The sequence below is a fragment of the Lycorma delicatula genome, chromosome 4 (genome assembly GCF_047948215.1).
Source record: "Lycorma delicatula isolate Av1 chromosome 4, ASM4794821v1, whole genome shotgun sequence".
NCBI lineage: Eukaryota > Metazoa > Arthropoda > Insecta > Hemiptera > Fulgoridae > Lycorma > Lycorma delicatula.
The window spans coordinates 103,179,026-103,191,561 of NC_134458.1; the positions used below are offsets into that span (position 1 = coordinate 103,179,026).

At 31.8% G+C, this 12,536-nt stretch overlaps 1 protein-coding gene across 7 annotated transcripts in view; it reads left to right on the plus strand.

Annotated features, from left to right (window-relative positions):
* Rab26 (RAS oncogene family member Rab26) overlaps positions 1 to 12,536 on the plus strand; it is a 483,609-nt gene that overhangs the window by 463,204 nt on the left and 7,869 nt on the right. For all 7 annotated transcript variants that reach the window (XM_075363858.1, XM_075363853.1, XM_075363857.1 and 4 more), the window contains one exon: positions 4,823 to 4,967. In XM_075363858.1, the coding sequence (XP_075219973.1) occupies positions 4,823 to 4,967 (145 nt within the window). The remainder of the gene's footprint in view (positions 1 to 4,822; positions 4,968 to 12,536) is intronic.

The following is a 12,536-nucleotide window of genomic DNA, read 5'->3' on the forward strand; positions in this document are numbered from 1 at the left end:
TTTTGGATTTTCTGCTGTAATTGGCTGTAGGTAGATCCCTCTTTAGATTCCAATAGTAGTCACCTAACATTCCATTTTCCCTGGTATTGTATTTCCATTGTAGATATTTCCTGGTGAAAGCATTCTCCATGTTCATCACTAATAGAGCCAAGATTGTTAGGGAAAAATCCAAATGTGAATGAATGAAGTGGATTTTGAGTCGCATGTTACACCCAAGTTCTTTGTAGTTTTGAAGGAGTTCACTCACTAGTTCTCTGTAGTTATTGGCCTGATGGTTTCCAAGGAAGTTGTTTACCACATTTTTAAATGATATCCATGCAGTAACCTCCAAGCCATTCAAACATTCTTTATATACCTGATCTCTCATTAGTTTTCTTATTTGTGGTCCAATAAATATACCTTCCTTGATTTTAGCATCACTTACGTTAGGAAATTTGATTTTTATAAACTGAAACCCTGCAGCATTATGATCCATTACTTTAACAAAATTTTTGAATAAACCTAGCTTAATGTGTAGTGATGGAAGATATACTTTCTCTATAGTCTTACTAATGCCTGACTAACAACATTCTTCTCTCCTGCAGTCAGTACCTCTCTCTTTGGCCGCTGCTCTTTTATGTAATGGTTTTTGCTACCCCTGCTGTCCCATTTGCACAAAAAACAACAGAATCTGCTATTACTTTCAGATCTCCACAAATATCTCTCATACTGAATCCTGCTTAATACAAGTTTCTTATTTTCATAAGACTTCATGTAAACAGTGTATGCTGATGATATAGATGGGTATTTATTTCCAATATGAAGTAAAACCACTATCAAAAAACTAAGCATTGACGAGTCAATAAAAAGTCACCATTCCTCAGGATGGTGCATATGTCCCAAACTCTTCCATTAAAGAGTCCACATCATTACACTATGCTAAGTTTTTGTACTGAGAGAATAAATATTCAAATTTTGACTGTCTGTCACGGAAAGCACTTATTTTAGTGTTTGGTTGTAAAAACTTTCAGTCTTGATGCCAGTATTTCTACTTGATTCTTTGGTAAATTTAGATCACAAACCAGATCATTTAATTCTGATTATTTAAATGGGGTTCAGTATATCTATTTTCTAAAAAGTTTGGATCTCTTTCTTCATCTCCTGATAAGTCAGCACAAGATTTGACATTTTCATCTTCATCCAAGTTCCATGTTTCTGGTAGTACTGGAACTGGAAGCTGTTGGCTATGTGACACTGCCCACATGGCAGAAGGAATATCAGGGTATTTAGCAGTACATCTAGATTTAGCTGTTTTTCCAGATATCTTTTTTACACAAAAATAACAGTCCGTGGTGTGATCCTTCGGTTCTTTCTAAACCATTGGAATTGCACTCACGTTACTGAACAAGATATACCCACAAATATGAAAGTCAGCTACAAAACTGAATGCTACACACACGAGAACTTGCACTTGGATGAGAATTAAAAATATTTCTCTAGTCTGCACGACAGTTTGTAAATAAATATAATAACAGAAATAACTGATGAGTGGATGATATGTTTATAATAAGAAGAAAATAGGAAGAATGAGTCACATTCTTGTTCATTTTAATTAGTGTGTAAATAATAAACATGATGACTAATGTCTAACAAATCAATGTGACAACAATTAAGAACTGTAATAAATAAACAAAAGCTCTTTAGTTGATATATAATATAATAAAATACATTCACAAAATGCTATCCTTATGGAGTTCGTGCACAATACTACCTGAAAATAAGAATGGTAGTGACAAAACCTAAGCCTGATAGAATAATTTTGATTTCATAATTGAAATCAGCATGAAAACTACTTTATGAATCGGTTATTTATTCTCATTTAACAAAATCATTCTTGATCAGTGTTATTACAAGAAGAGTCTTATGTCAGATTGGCTAAACTTAATGAGCCAGTATGATACTGTATAGTTTATTTATTAAATAATACTAAATATTTTTTTCATCTGGACTAGATCAAACAAGATCCAAATGAATTAAAGTTCAGATTATACAGAAAAATCAAAAAGCCTTTTGAATTTACAATAAAGTGAAGTATAAAATGCAAAAACTTACTTAAAATTTCTTAATAAAGTGTTTATTTCTTTTTTATATTTCCTTATGTGAAAACTATAGACGTTTGTAAACTTAAACCAAAATAAAAATGATTTCATTCAAGTTAGACACAAATAAATTTAAAAGAGTTAGATGTAGTATGAAAAAAATTAAAAAAAAAAATTAAACCAAAAATGTGACACTCATAAAAGATTATAATTATAGTTAAAAAAAAGTTATTTATCAAATAGTAAAATGCTTTAAACCTTTAAGAAAATATTCAAGTTCATAAAGAAGAAACCGTAATCAGTATCAAGTTTGTTGAAATATCTCATCATTTTTAGAAGAAATTGATAGTTATCGATCGGAAAAAAAAAGAAATATTTAAACTTTCAAATACTGAAAGCAGGCATGTAAGTTACTTAAAAGTATATGAAACCAGTTAAATTGTTAATTAATTTAAAGGAAAACTCAATCGCATAGAAGAATTTCTATGAATTTTTAATTTGATTAACTGTAAGTGAATAAAATTTGAAATCATTCCTAAATACTGAATTCATGAAATCATACAGACAAGTTATCAACAGTGTATCAACAGTTCAAAAAATATAGAATAAATCTCAGATATCCATGTTGAATACTTTCAATTCTAATTTGAGAGATTTTAGGACTGCCAACCAGAAAGCATATTCAAGTTTGCTTCTTAACAAAAACAATATGTACATAGTTTCATAAGATATCTAATGTTTTCAAATTCTTTTGAATTCCTTTAGATGAAATCCAAAGATTTATATAACTTTGAGGCACTATTGTCCATTTATAATCCTAAGTTTAATTGCGAGTAAAACAAAAACCACTTAAATCCTTTTTGCACTAAACTTGATATAACTGACATTTTAATAATTTTCTTCACACCAATCATACATTACAACCAAGTCTTTTTGCAGAAGAACAGAATTTTCCAAAGAAGAATAAAGCTATAAATTTTTGCATCATTTTTATATCGTAAAAGTAAGTAGAGGAAGTTGTTGATATAATCTGTTAGATGGTTTATTGTTATTGTAAAAAAATAATGGGTCAATTTCAAGCCTGTGGAACATCTAAATCGCTGATGCACACAAAAGGAGCTGTACCATTAATTTCAACATATGTCAAAATGAAAAGAGAATTTATTGCAAATATTTTTAACTTTGTATTTTACGATTACATTTGCAATAGATTCTATAAACTATTAAAGTAACTATGCATGTTATAAAATAGACAATTGTCCCATTCCTATTCATCAAATAGCTTAAAAAAAAGAAACTGATAGTAACTTTTTTCTAAAAACCCAGATTTCATTATTTTGCTTAACAGTATATGTTGTGACTGACCCTGTCACCATATAAATTGCATTAACCCATCCTCATTTATTTAAAACAACAGATACTATTCACTGAAACATGTTAAATTAGTAGCAGTAGGAAAATGAAAAAAAAATCCTTGTTGATTGTCAGATATGTAATACTTAATGTTAGTTAAAATAAGGTTATCATTATTTGCTCAAATACTTCAGCAGTGCATATAATAGAGGTAGGCCTGTAATTTTTTGATATAATCCTGTCACCTGGCTTTAAAAGTAGTATAGCTCTAGCGCATTTCCATTGTTCAAGAAAATTACCAGTTTTCAGAATAAGATTGTAAATATAAAGTAAAGGCATGCCATTTTTTGATGAGATATTGAAGTAGACTAAGTGACTAATTATATCAAAGTCTGTATATCTGTACCACACGACTGATGACTTTAAATGGTGGTTGCATCAAGAACCTCCTTCTTACTAAAATAGTTAATATTGAAAACCTTGTTAACATTGGGATTGTTACACTTATGTTTAATAAAAAGATATATTAGAAAAATATATAAAAATAAAAAAAGGATCTAAACAAATAGGAAAATGTATTTTCCTTCAGTATTGATATATTTAAATCATTATCCTGTTCTTTAGATTTATTAAAGTTCTAGAAAGCATTAATATTTTTGTTACCCAAACTACTCTTAACTTTTCTTACATGGTTCTTATAAGGTATTTTAATTCTACTCTAAGACTTAATTTATAATGATTTCTGAACATAGCTTCAAAATAAATTCTTCTTTTTATTTTACAAGGTTATTTTTTTATTTATATGCTCTTTACTACTACCAGCAGCAAAACCAAAACAGAAATTTGGAAGTTAATAATTATTATTTCTTAGAGAAAAATTTTTTAAACTATGAAGACAGAAGTAAAAAAAAATAATAATATACAGAGGATTACTCTGAGTTTTGTAAATGGAATCCATTCAAAGACTTGTTATAAATTATACAACAAATTTCCTTTCTTGAAATTATACTTTAAAAATATTCAAACAAGTCCATGCTTTTGTTGTCTATGAAAGAATCAAAATTACCTGGATATGTAGACAATAGACATTCTCAGCTTCACTAATCGGAACTACCTCTCTACAGACACCACTACATTATTGAAAATGAGATTAAGAAGAATAGAGAATTTATTGCAAATATGTTTAACTCTGTATCTTACAATATCATTTGCAATAAATTCTATTAACCATTAAATTAAGTATGTCATGTTATAAAATAGGTAAAAATATAGTAGTTGATACCAACCATCTGAGCCAATGAAGGACTTACAAGTTTCAGAAAAATCTTCTCCATCAGATTACACAGGAATTGAGTCATATTAATTGAATTTTTCATTTTTATTTCCTTTAGGTAATAAAGCAGATTGTCCAAGTGCTGAACGTATGGTTCGCAGAGAAGATGGTGAAAGATTAGCTAGAGAATATAATGTTACTTTTATGGAAACTTCTGCTAAAACCGGATTAAATGTTGAACTAGCTTTTATGGCTGTTGCAAGGTAAATATAATATTATATAAAACATGTTACTGTTGTATAATAAGCATGATCTATTAAAGATATAGTGTTTTAAACAGTAAATAAGTGCAGTGGTTAATTTATTAATATTTAGGTTAAGAAAACTTAGATTATCTGAAATGATTGCTAAAAAGTAAAATTTGTAATCTGCACTAAATTCTCAGTTTTCACATCAACCAATTATATTAAAGAAACACTACTATTAGTATTGTTATTTTCTGTTTTTAAAAAATTTACTAATTCATTCACAGAGAAATAAATTGAATGTATTATATACGTGTTTGATAAAAATAACATAAGTTTAAGAAAATATGATTCATTTTTTTTTTGACCTACAATTTCATAAATTATAATTTTTTTTATGTACATCACTTTGTTTAATTGTAATAGATTCCCATTTAAAATTTGGTATGATAAAGTATAAGTGAAGTCATTAAATATGTAAAAAATTGGTGAAGTCATAAACTGATGTCACAAACTGAAAATAATGTTAAATAATTTCTGTTGATATAAAATGTTAGCAGTATGATCTAGTTTGATGATATTTAGCTAATAGTCTCTAGATAGTATATGCACTTATGCAAAGCCGTTTTAAAAATGAATAATTGTATTTTTAAAAAATACATTACTAGAGCAGCATGCTATTGTATAATTTCTGTGGACAAAAGAACTTCTTACAAATGAGAATTGGTTAATCAGATAAACTGGTATATAACTGGGTGAATAATTTCATTGAAGGATGTTCAAAACTTGTTGACAAAGATCAGTCTGGTTTTTTGTCCAGAAAAGAATCAACTGTGCAGCAGATGAAGGAGATGATTCTAATAGAAAAGCAAATAATGATGGAGTAACTCAACAGGATATCTACAACATGCCTTCATAATGGTTTAACCCATAGAATAATTGTTTTAATCATAAATATTGTTTTATTGTTTGACATCAGATATGCTTTACACATATTTTAATGATAAAGATGAAAAAATGATAAATGATAAAGATCGCCATTCCACTAATCTCCATGGTGGAGTGGTAGCAAGGTGCTAAAGGCCAAAGTGACCTTTCATCCGGAGTTTTCTAGGTTTGATTCCCAATCAGGTATGGCATTTTTCTTATGCTACAAATTTCCATTTTCATATTGCTATGTACAAGCTTCTTTGTAACCTTCTATGGAGAATTAATTTATTAATAAAAAAACCTTAAATTTTTCTTGTAAAAAAAATTTTCAAAAAAAGACCCTTTCTGGAGATTGAACCCAAAATCACCAGCTATCTATTCTAAGGAATAGAATGAAATACAAAAATGCTAAAATAAATAATTTTAACAAATGATTTGACAGATGAAACTAATAATGAGTGTAACAATAATTATAACAATTGATAAGGTCGCGTGTTTGTGGTTTGATCAGGATATTGAGAGATTAACAATTTAAGAATGTTCATATAATTACAATTTATTAGTTTAATAATATAGACCATAAATAAAATAAGAGAAATCAGTAATAATAAAAATGACAATAATAATAATAATAATGATAACGATAATCATAAACAATAATGATTATATACAAAATATAATTTGACTTTGCTGCCTTCTTTGCGTGGCTGAAGAATGCCAAATTGTTTGCTGAGACTGAAGGATTTCCGTTTGCAGTCCAGGATTCAGTAGTCAGCACGCTCAATTACAGGAAGCATATAGTCAAGGATCCTGCAGTGGTCGTGGATAATTGCCATTTGTGTGGGACTACAAGCGAGTCTGTGGAGCACATGATTAGTGGCTGTCAGATTCTGGCCCCAAAAGAATACATGTCCTGACCCAATAACGTGGCTTGCATTCTCCATCAGAGGCTATCCCTGGACCTGGGTCTTCTTGAAGTGTCTGTCTCTTACTACAGGTATGTTCCTCTGTCCATGTTGGAAAATGACTGTTATAGGATTTATTACAATCATGCGGCCCTCACGGATAAGCCAATGGCCCACAATCATCCAGATATTGTTGTGATTAAGAAACAGGAAAACATCCCCTGGATCATCGATGTGATTATACCACTGGCTGCTAACATCCAAAAGAAACTGCTGAGAAGCTGTCGAAGTGCAGGGATTTGACAGATCAGGTCAGGGAGATCTGGACCCAGCAAGAGGTTATAATAGTGCCCATCGTCATTGGCACACTTGGAGAGATTCTGCACTTGCTTCACAAATCACTCAGGGCCATTGGTGTTCAACCTCACCTCTTCCTGCCGATGCAGAAAGCAGTGATTCTAGACACATGTACATTGATGAGGAAGTATATAACCTCTGGACTTGGTGGATAATGAACCTGAAGCTCTGGCGTATGCCAAGATGTGGTTGCTACAGAACAACATGTATGGTATGATTTTACATAGTCACGCAATAGTTTTAACCCCTTGCCTTACCTCCTTGAGGTCGGCGGGTCTATTAACCAGTAATTATTACCATGATGATTAAGAATAATAATAATAATAAATAATGATTACATACAAAATATAATTTCAACTAAGGTCAGGATTTATTTACAGGTAGTTAAATATTTAAAACCAGAATTCAGTCCCATTGACAAAAGACATTACCATGACCGTTAATATTATTTACACCTCTACCAACAGGTGTTACATTACTACAAAGACAAGATTAGTCTAAAGTTTATTCTATTCTATTTTCTGCACATACCTTTGCTGTTCACAAATAAAACTATGCTATAGTTTATGAATGAATTTAATACTTTACTCCTTTCACTAATTTTCTGTAGTAACTCAGTAAACAATTTCCTGCATTCACCCACTGTCCACAATAAAATCCTTATGACATCACCTTAATCGCACTTAACTTGTACATGCATTGTAATCATGTATATCTAGTTCGAACTAGATATTCGCTCCTTCACTGACTCGCATAATAATTCCTAGCTTAAAACAGATCTTAACTCGTCTTTCCTGGAGTATTTATACTCCTATCCTCATGACCTGAAGAACCAGACCCAAGTTGAAGCATGAGAACCGTTATCCAAGCCCTTACATTTTCCCACAAATTCCTACTCTGGACCAGTAATTCTTCTCATGGAACAACATCTGTTGTAGGTGTGTTGTTTGGCAGTATTACAAAGAATGGAGCTGTTGGCCTTAGAAAAATGATTCCTTTTAGTCCCTTTCTGGATTCCATTCATTATTATATTTTCTACTACTTTCTTCTTAATTGGCAGGAATCTGTTGCTCAGGTTCGTTATACCGGTCTTGTTACAATGTGTTATTATAAATTCAATTTCTATGTAACAATTACAAATAAATTCTTTGGTTGTATAATATTTATACACAAACACATTACTATATTTATATTAGGTATGTAAAATGCAGTTAAAATTTGTATCTAAATTTCTGAAAAGTATCCTCATGATGGGCGCCTATATAATTGACTGAAGAATATAAAATCAAATAGGCTTGTGCTTGTAATATTCTCTCATATGTTGGTGAAGAAAACTTGCTTATCAGGATGTTTGCTGAGGATAAATCATGGATGCATAGTAACTCAATTTGAATCAAACCATATTTCAGTGCACTGGAAATGCACTTAATGTTTGAATAAGAAATTTTTGAATTTTCTTTCAGTGTTTTGGTACTCTCAAGGAATGTTGCTAGCCAGTTTTCAGATATGAAATGATTTATGTGGCTTTTGTTTTATATTATGTAGTCTGTAGATGCTTCAGGCTGCAGTTTGAAAAAATGACCAGGCCTATTAGAAGAGTATTGCTCCATCACAATAATACCATCATTACAACTTAGTTAACCCAAGAGAAAATTGATGAATTCAGATTTCAACATCCACCTTATCGCCTTACAGCCCTGACTTAGCATCAAGTAACTTTTTCATTTCTGGTTATTACATGAATGATAAAATATTGAACTTGTTTAGGTGCAGATCTTACTGGGAAAATAGTTCAAAAAATCTTTATCAGCAAGTTTTGAAGGTACTGATAAAAAAAAAACAAGACAAATATATCAATGACGATGGAGATTAGGGTTGAAAAATAGAATATTTTTCAGATATTGTTGAGAAATGTTTTGTAGGTTCATGAGGAACTAAAGTTCCTCATGAACCTACTTGCTTTTCCTTGTCATTTATTAATTTGATTAAAACAAAGTACAGATAATAATGATAATCCAAGCTTAACTAACCCAAGTTTCCAACTCTCCAAACTGACTCTCTTAAAAATTGCAAATAATCTTTTTCAGTATTTTAAAATAAATTTGATGGGTCTATTGTCAAACTTAATTTTGATCCCTAGTCTTTTCACTATACAAGCCTAACTAAAATTAAATTTTTATTGCAAGCTATGGCAGAATATACAACTGAAAATCGCCCTTTGCTTGTACTGCGTTCATTTTGTGAACACAGTTTAATGTACATTGAGTTTTATATGTGCTTTCAATGTTCAATGTTTGTTTTTTATTGTTCCTTATTATTGTATTAGTGAATTTAAAATTCAACATTTTTTTGTCTACAGTGCAGTTTAATGTAAAATTATTTCAAAGAGAAAACTTGTTTCATTGCCATTAAGTGTAAAATTAGATGTATTTAAACACCTATATAAGGCCAAAACACTTTAAGTTATTGCCTTGGTTCTTAGAATAAATCCCATAAATATGAGAAACTGGAGACACAATCAAACAAAATTAGAATTATGGAATTCAAAAAAGCAATTTTCATAAAGTGCTGTTATGTCCAGATCATATTTGAAGGAACGTGAGTTTGAAAAATAAGTGTGGCATTGTATTTGTAGTTTTTTTCCACTCGTGAAAGGTTTGGCCAATTTCCAGACCAATCTTGTAGGAAAAGGCTGTATATTTTCAACAGCAAATTTAAGGTGAAAGTTTCTCTGTCATTACTTGTTGGTTAGAGAAGTGGACAAAAAATATGGCATTAGACAGTTATTTGTTATTAGTGAAAAACTTTCTGCTGAAAGTGAAAGTGCTGATCCATTTGTGACAAAATTTATAAATTTAGTTGATGAAGAAGGGTAATTTCTAGATCAAATTTACAATATTATGACAAGATCTGAATTTCAGAATGCTTCCAACAGAATGTAAATTAAATAAAATTCTCTACTTAAATAGCAAATGTTTATATATTTACCATATTTATATAAAAGTGTGCACCATGTACAGCGATACACTTTTCTGCTCAAGTTTATTGAAAGTTAACTGGTGTAAAATGTTGATGTTAGTACAGTCGATTTGTTGTTGAATGTTCTCTGAGTGTATAGAATTTGTTTCATAAAATGTATTCTTCAAATAGCCCCAAAGGAAATATCACAACTAAACTAAACAAGTGGGAGATACAGAGGCCACAATCTTCTGCTGATAGTTCATTCTCTGTAAAAGTCACTTGAATGTGTGTTAATGAATCATTTGATGAATGACACATTGCCCTGTCTTGTTGGAAGAGACTGTTCTCATTTTCACAATCTATTAATTAAGCAAAGAATTCTTCAAAAATTGTTCGGTACACTTCTGTATTGACAACCCAACACCATACACCAATCTCTCATTGTGAAATGAATGCTCAAACAAATATTGAGGATTTCCAGTCATTCAGTACCTGGTGTTGTGCGAAGTAATATGCCCAAATAAACAAACCATGCCTCATCTGACATGAAATGTAGCATCTGGTTTATCTGTCGATCAACAGTGAAGCCAGTTGCAATAATTAAGATGTTTTGGTTTGTCTCTTCTCTTAAGTTGTTACATAATATGATTTCAAATTTAAATCAAGCGAAATATTACAACAAGATGTGTATTTTACACAGCTTTATTGTGATAATTTACACATAGATTTCTTTGGAAGGACAGAACATTTTTTTTACTACACTTTGATCTTAGCCAAGAGGCCAAGAAGCGATAATTTCTTTTTTCTTCCAATAGGGAATCTTATTCTTTAAGACTTCGGGGGTTGACGGCCCTAGCCTCTGCAGCTTTTCTTCCACTACACACAGAGCTGCAGAACTCTTTATACTACACGCAAAAACTTCACCAAGAACACTACACAAATTACAGCTTATACCCTTACACAACTACACAACAACATCCTACACTGTTTCTTCTTACAATTACACTCGGTAGTGTTACGACATTTTACGAAACGCAAGCGTAACCCAAGGTGGAAACTATCGTGCCGATATGTGAATGGGTCTACGTAGTGAGTCTCGAACAATGTCCGGTGCACCTGGGCGAACCCACTTATATTTAGCTCTAGCCCCAGTACACGTGCGCTCTGCTGGAGCCGTCCGTTATATCGCCGGTACTCATGGGACCTAAATTTCAAGTCCACAAATAAATTCTATGTTGGTTGGTGGTCTATCTGAAAAAAATACACCAAAAACTGTCTAGTGAAAAGGCCTCGATCAGCTTTGTCTGACGAGGATAATAGTCATGAGAAGATAGTGCATTAAATTCTAATGCAGTAAATGTAAAATATAAAAAATTTTCGATTTGTTGTTCTTCGAAGGAAGTTCTCTTCATAAGGTCTCGCCTTTCCTGATTAACAAAGTTGTGACAGGTTCAGATGATTCCTCGAAGAACATCAGAAAGTTACGAGACGGATTGATTCTGATTGAAACGTTTAACGACGAGCAGAGTCGATCTCTCTTGCTTCTCACTAATATGGGCGGTATACAAATAATTGCGGTAAACCACAAAACTCTAAATAGCAGCCAGGGAGTAATTTTTTGCTCAGATCTTTTGGATATGGACGTCACTGAAATACCTATTGAGCTTCGTCCCCAAGATATTGTAGAAGTAAAACGAATAACTAAATGGCAGAACGGAGTGGAAGAACTTACACTTATTATATTAACATTTAATCTTCCGGTATCACCAGAGACGATTAAAAAGGCTTATCTGTCGGTTCGAGTACGACCAGTCATACCCAACCCAGTCAAACCCAATGCCAAGGGTTTGGTTACACTACAACATCTTGCTCGAAAACGGAGATCTGTTCTCGACGTGCTAACGAAGGCCACAATGACACTAACTTCCAAGAAGATTAAAAATGTGCGAACTGCAGTGGTTCACATACAGGTCCCTCCTGAGATTGCCCCACTTTTAAAGAAGAAAAGGCAGTCCTTTTCAATCTACCGAGCAGAAGCTATCTTTTCCGGCTGCACGAAGAGAATATAAAAAGACGTTTAACTCACGGAACCTTTTTTTTCCTATTTAGCCTACGGGAATCACCGTCAGGTATTACTTCAGAGGATGAATGAGATGTATGAGTGTAAATGAAGTGTAGTTTTGTACAGACTCAGATCGACTGTAGTTTTGTACAGACTCAGGTCAACCATTTCTGAAATATGTGGTTAATTGAAACCCAACTACCAAAGAACACCGGTATCCACGATCTAGTATTCAAATCTGTATAAAAATAACTACTTTTACTAGGACTTGAACGTTGGAACTCTCGATTTCGAAATCAGCTGATTTGTGAAGACGCATTCACTATTAGACCAACCCGGTAGGTAATTCACGGAACCTGGTTAAACCAGATA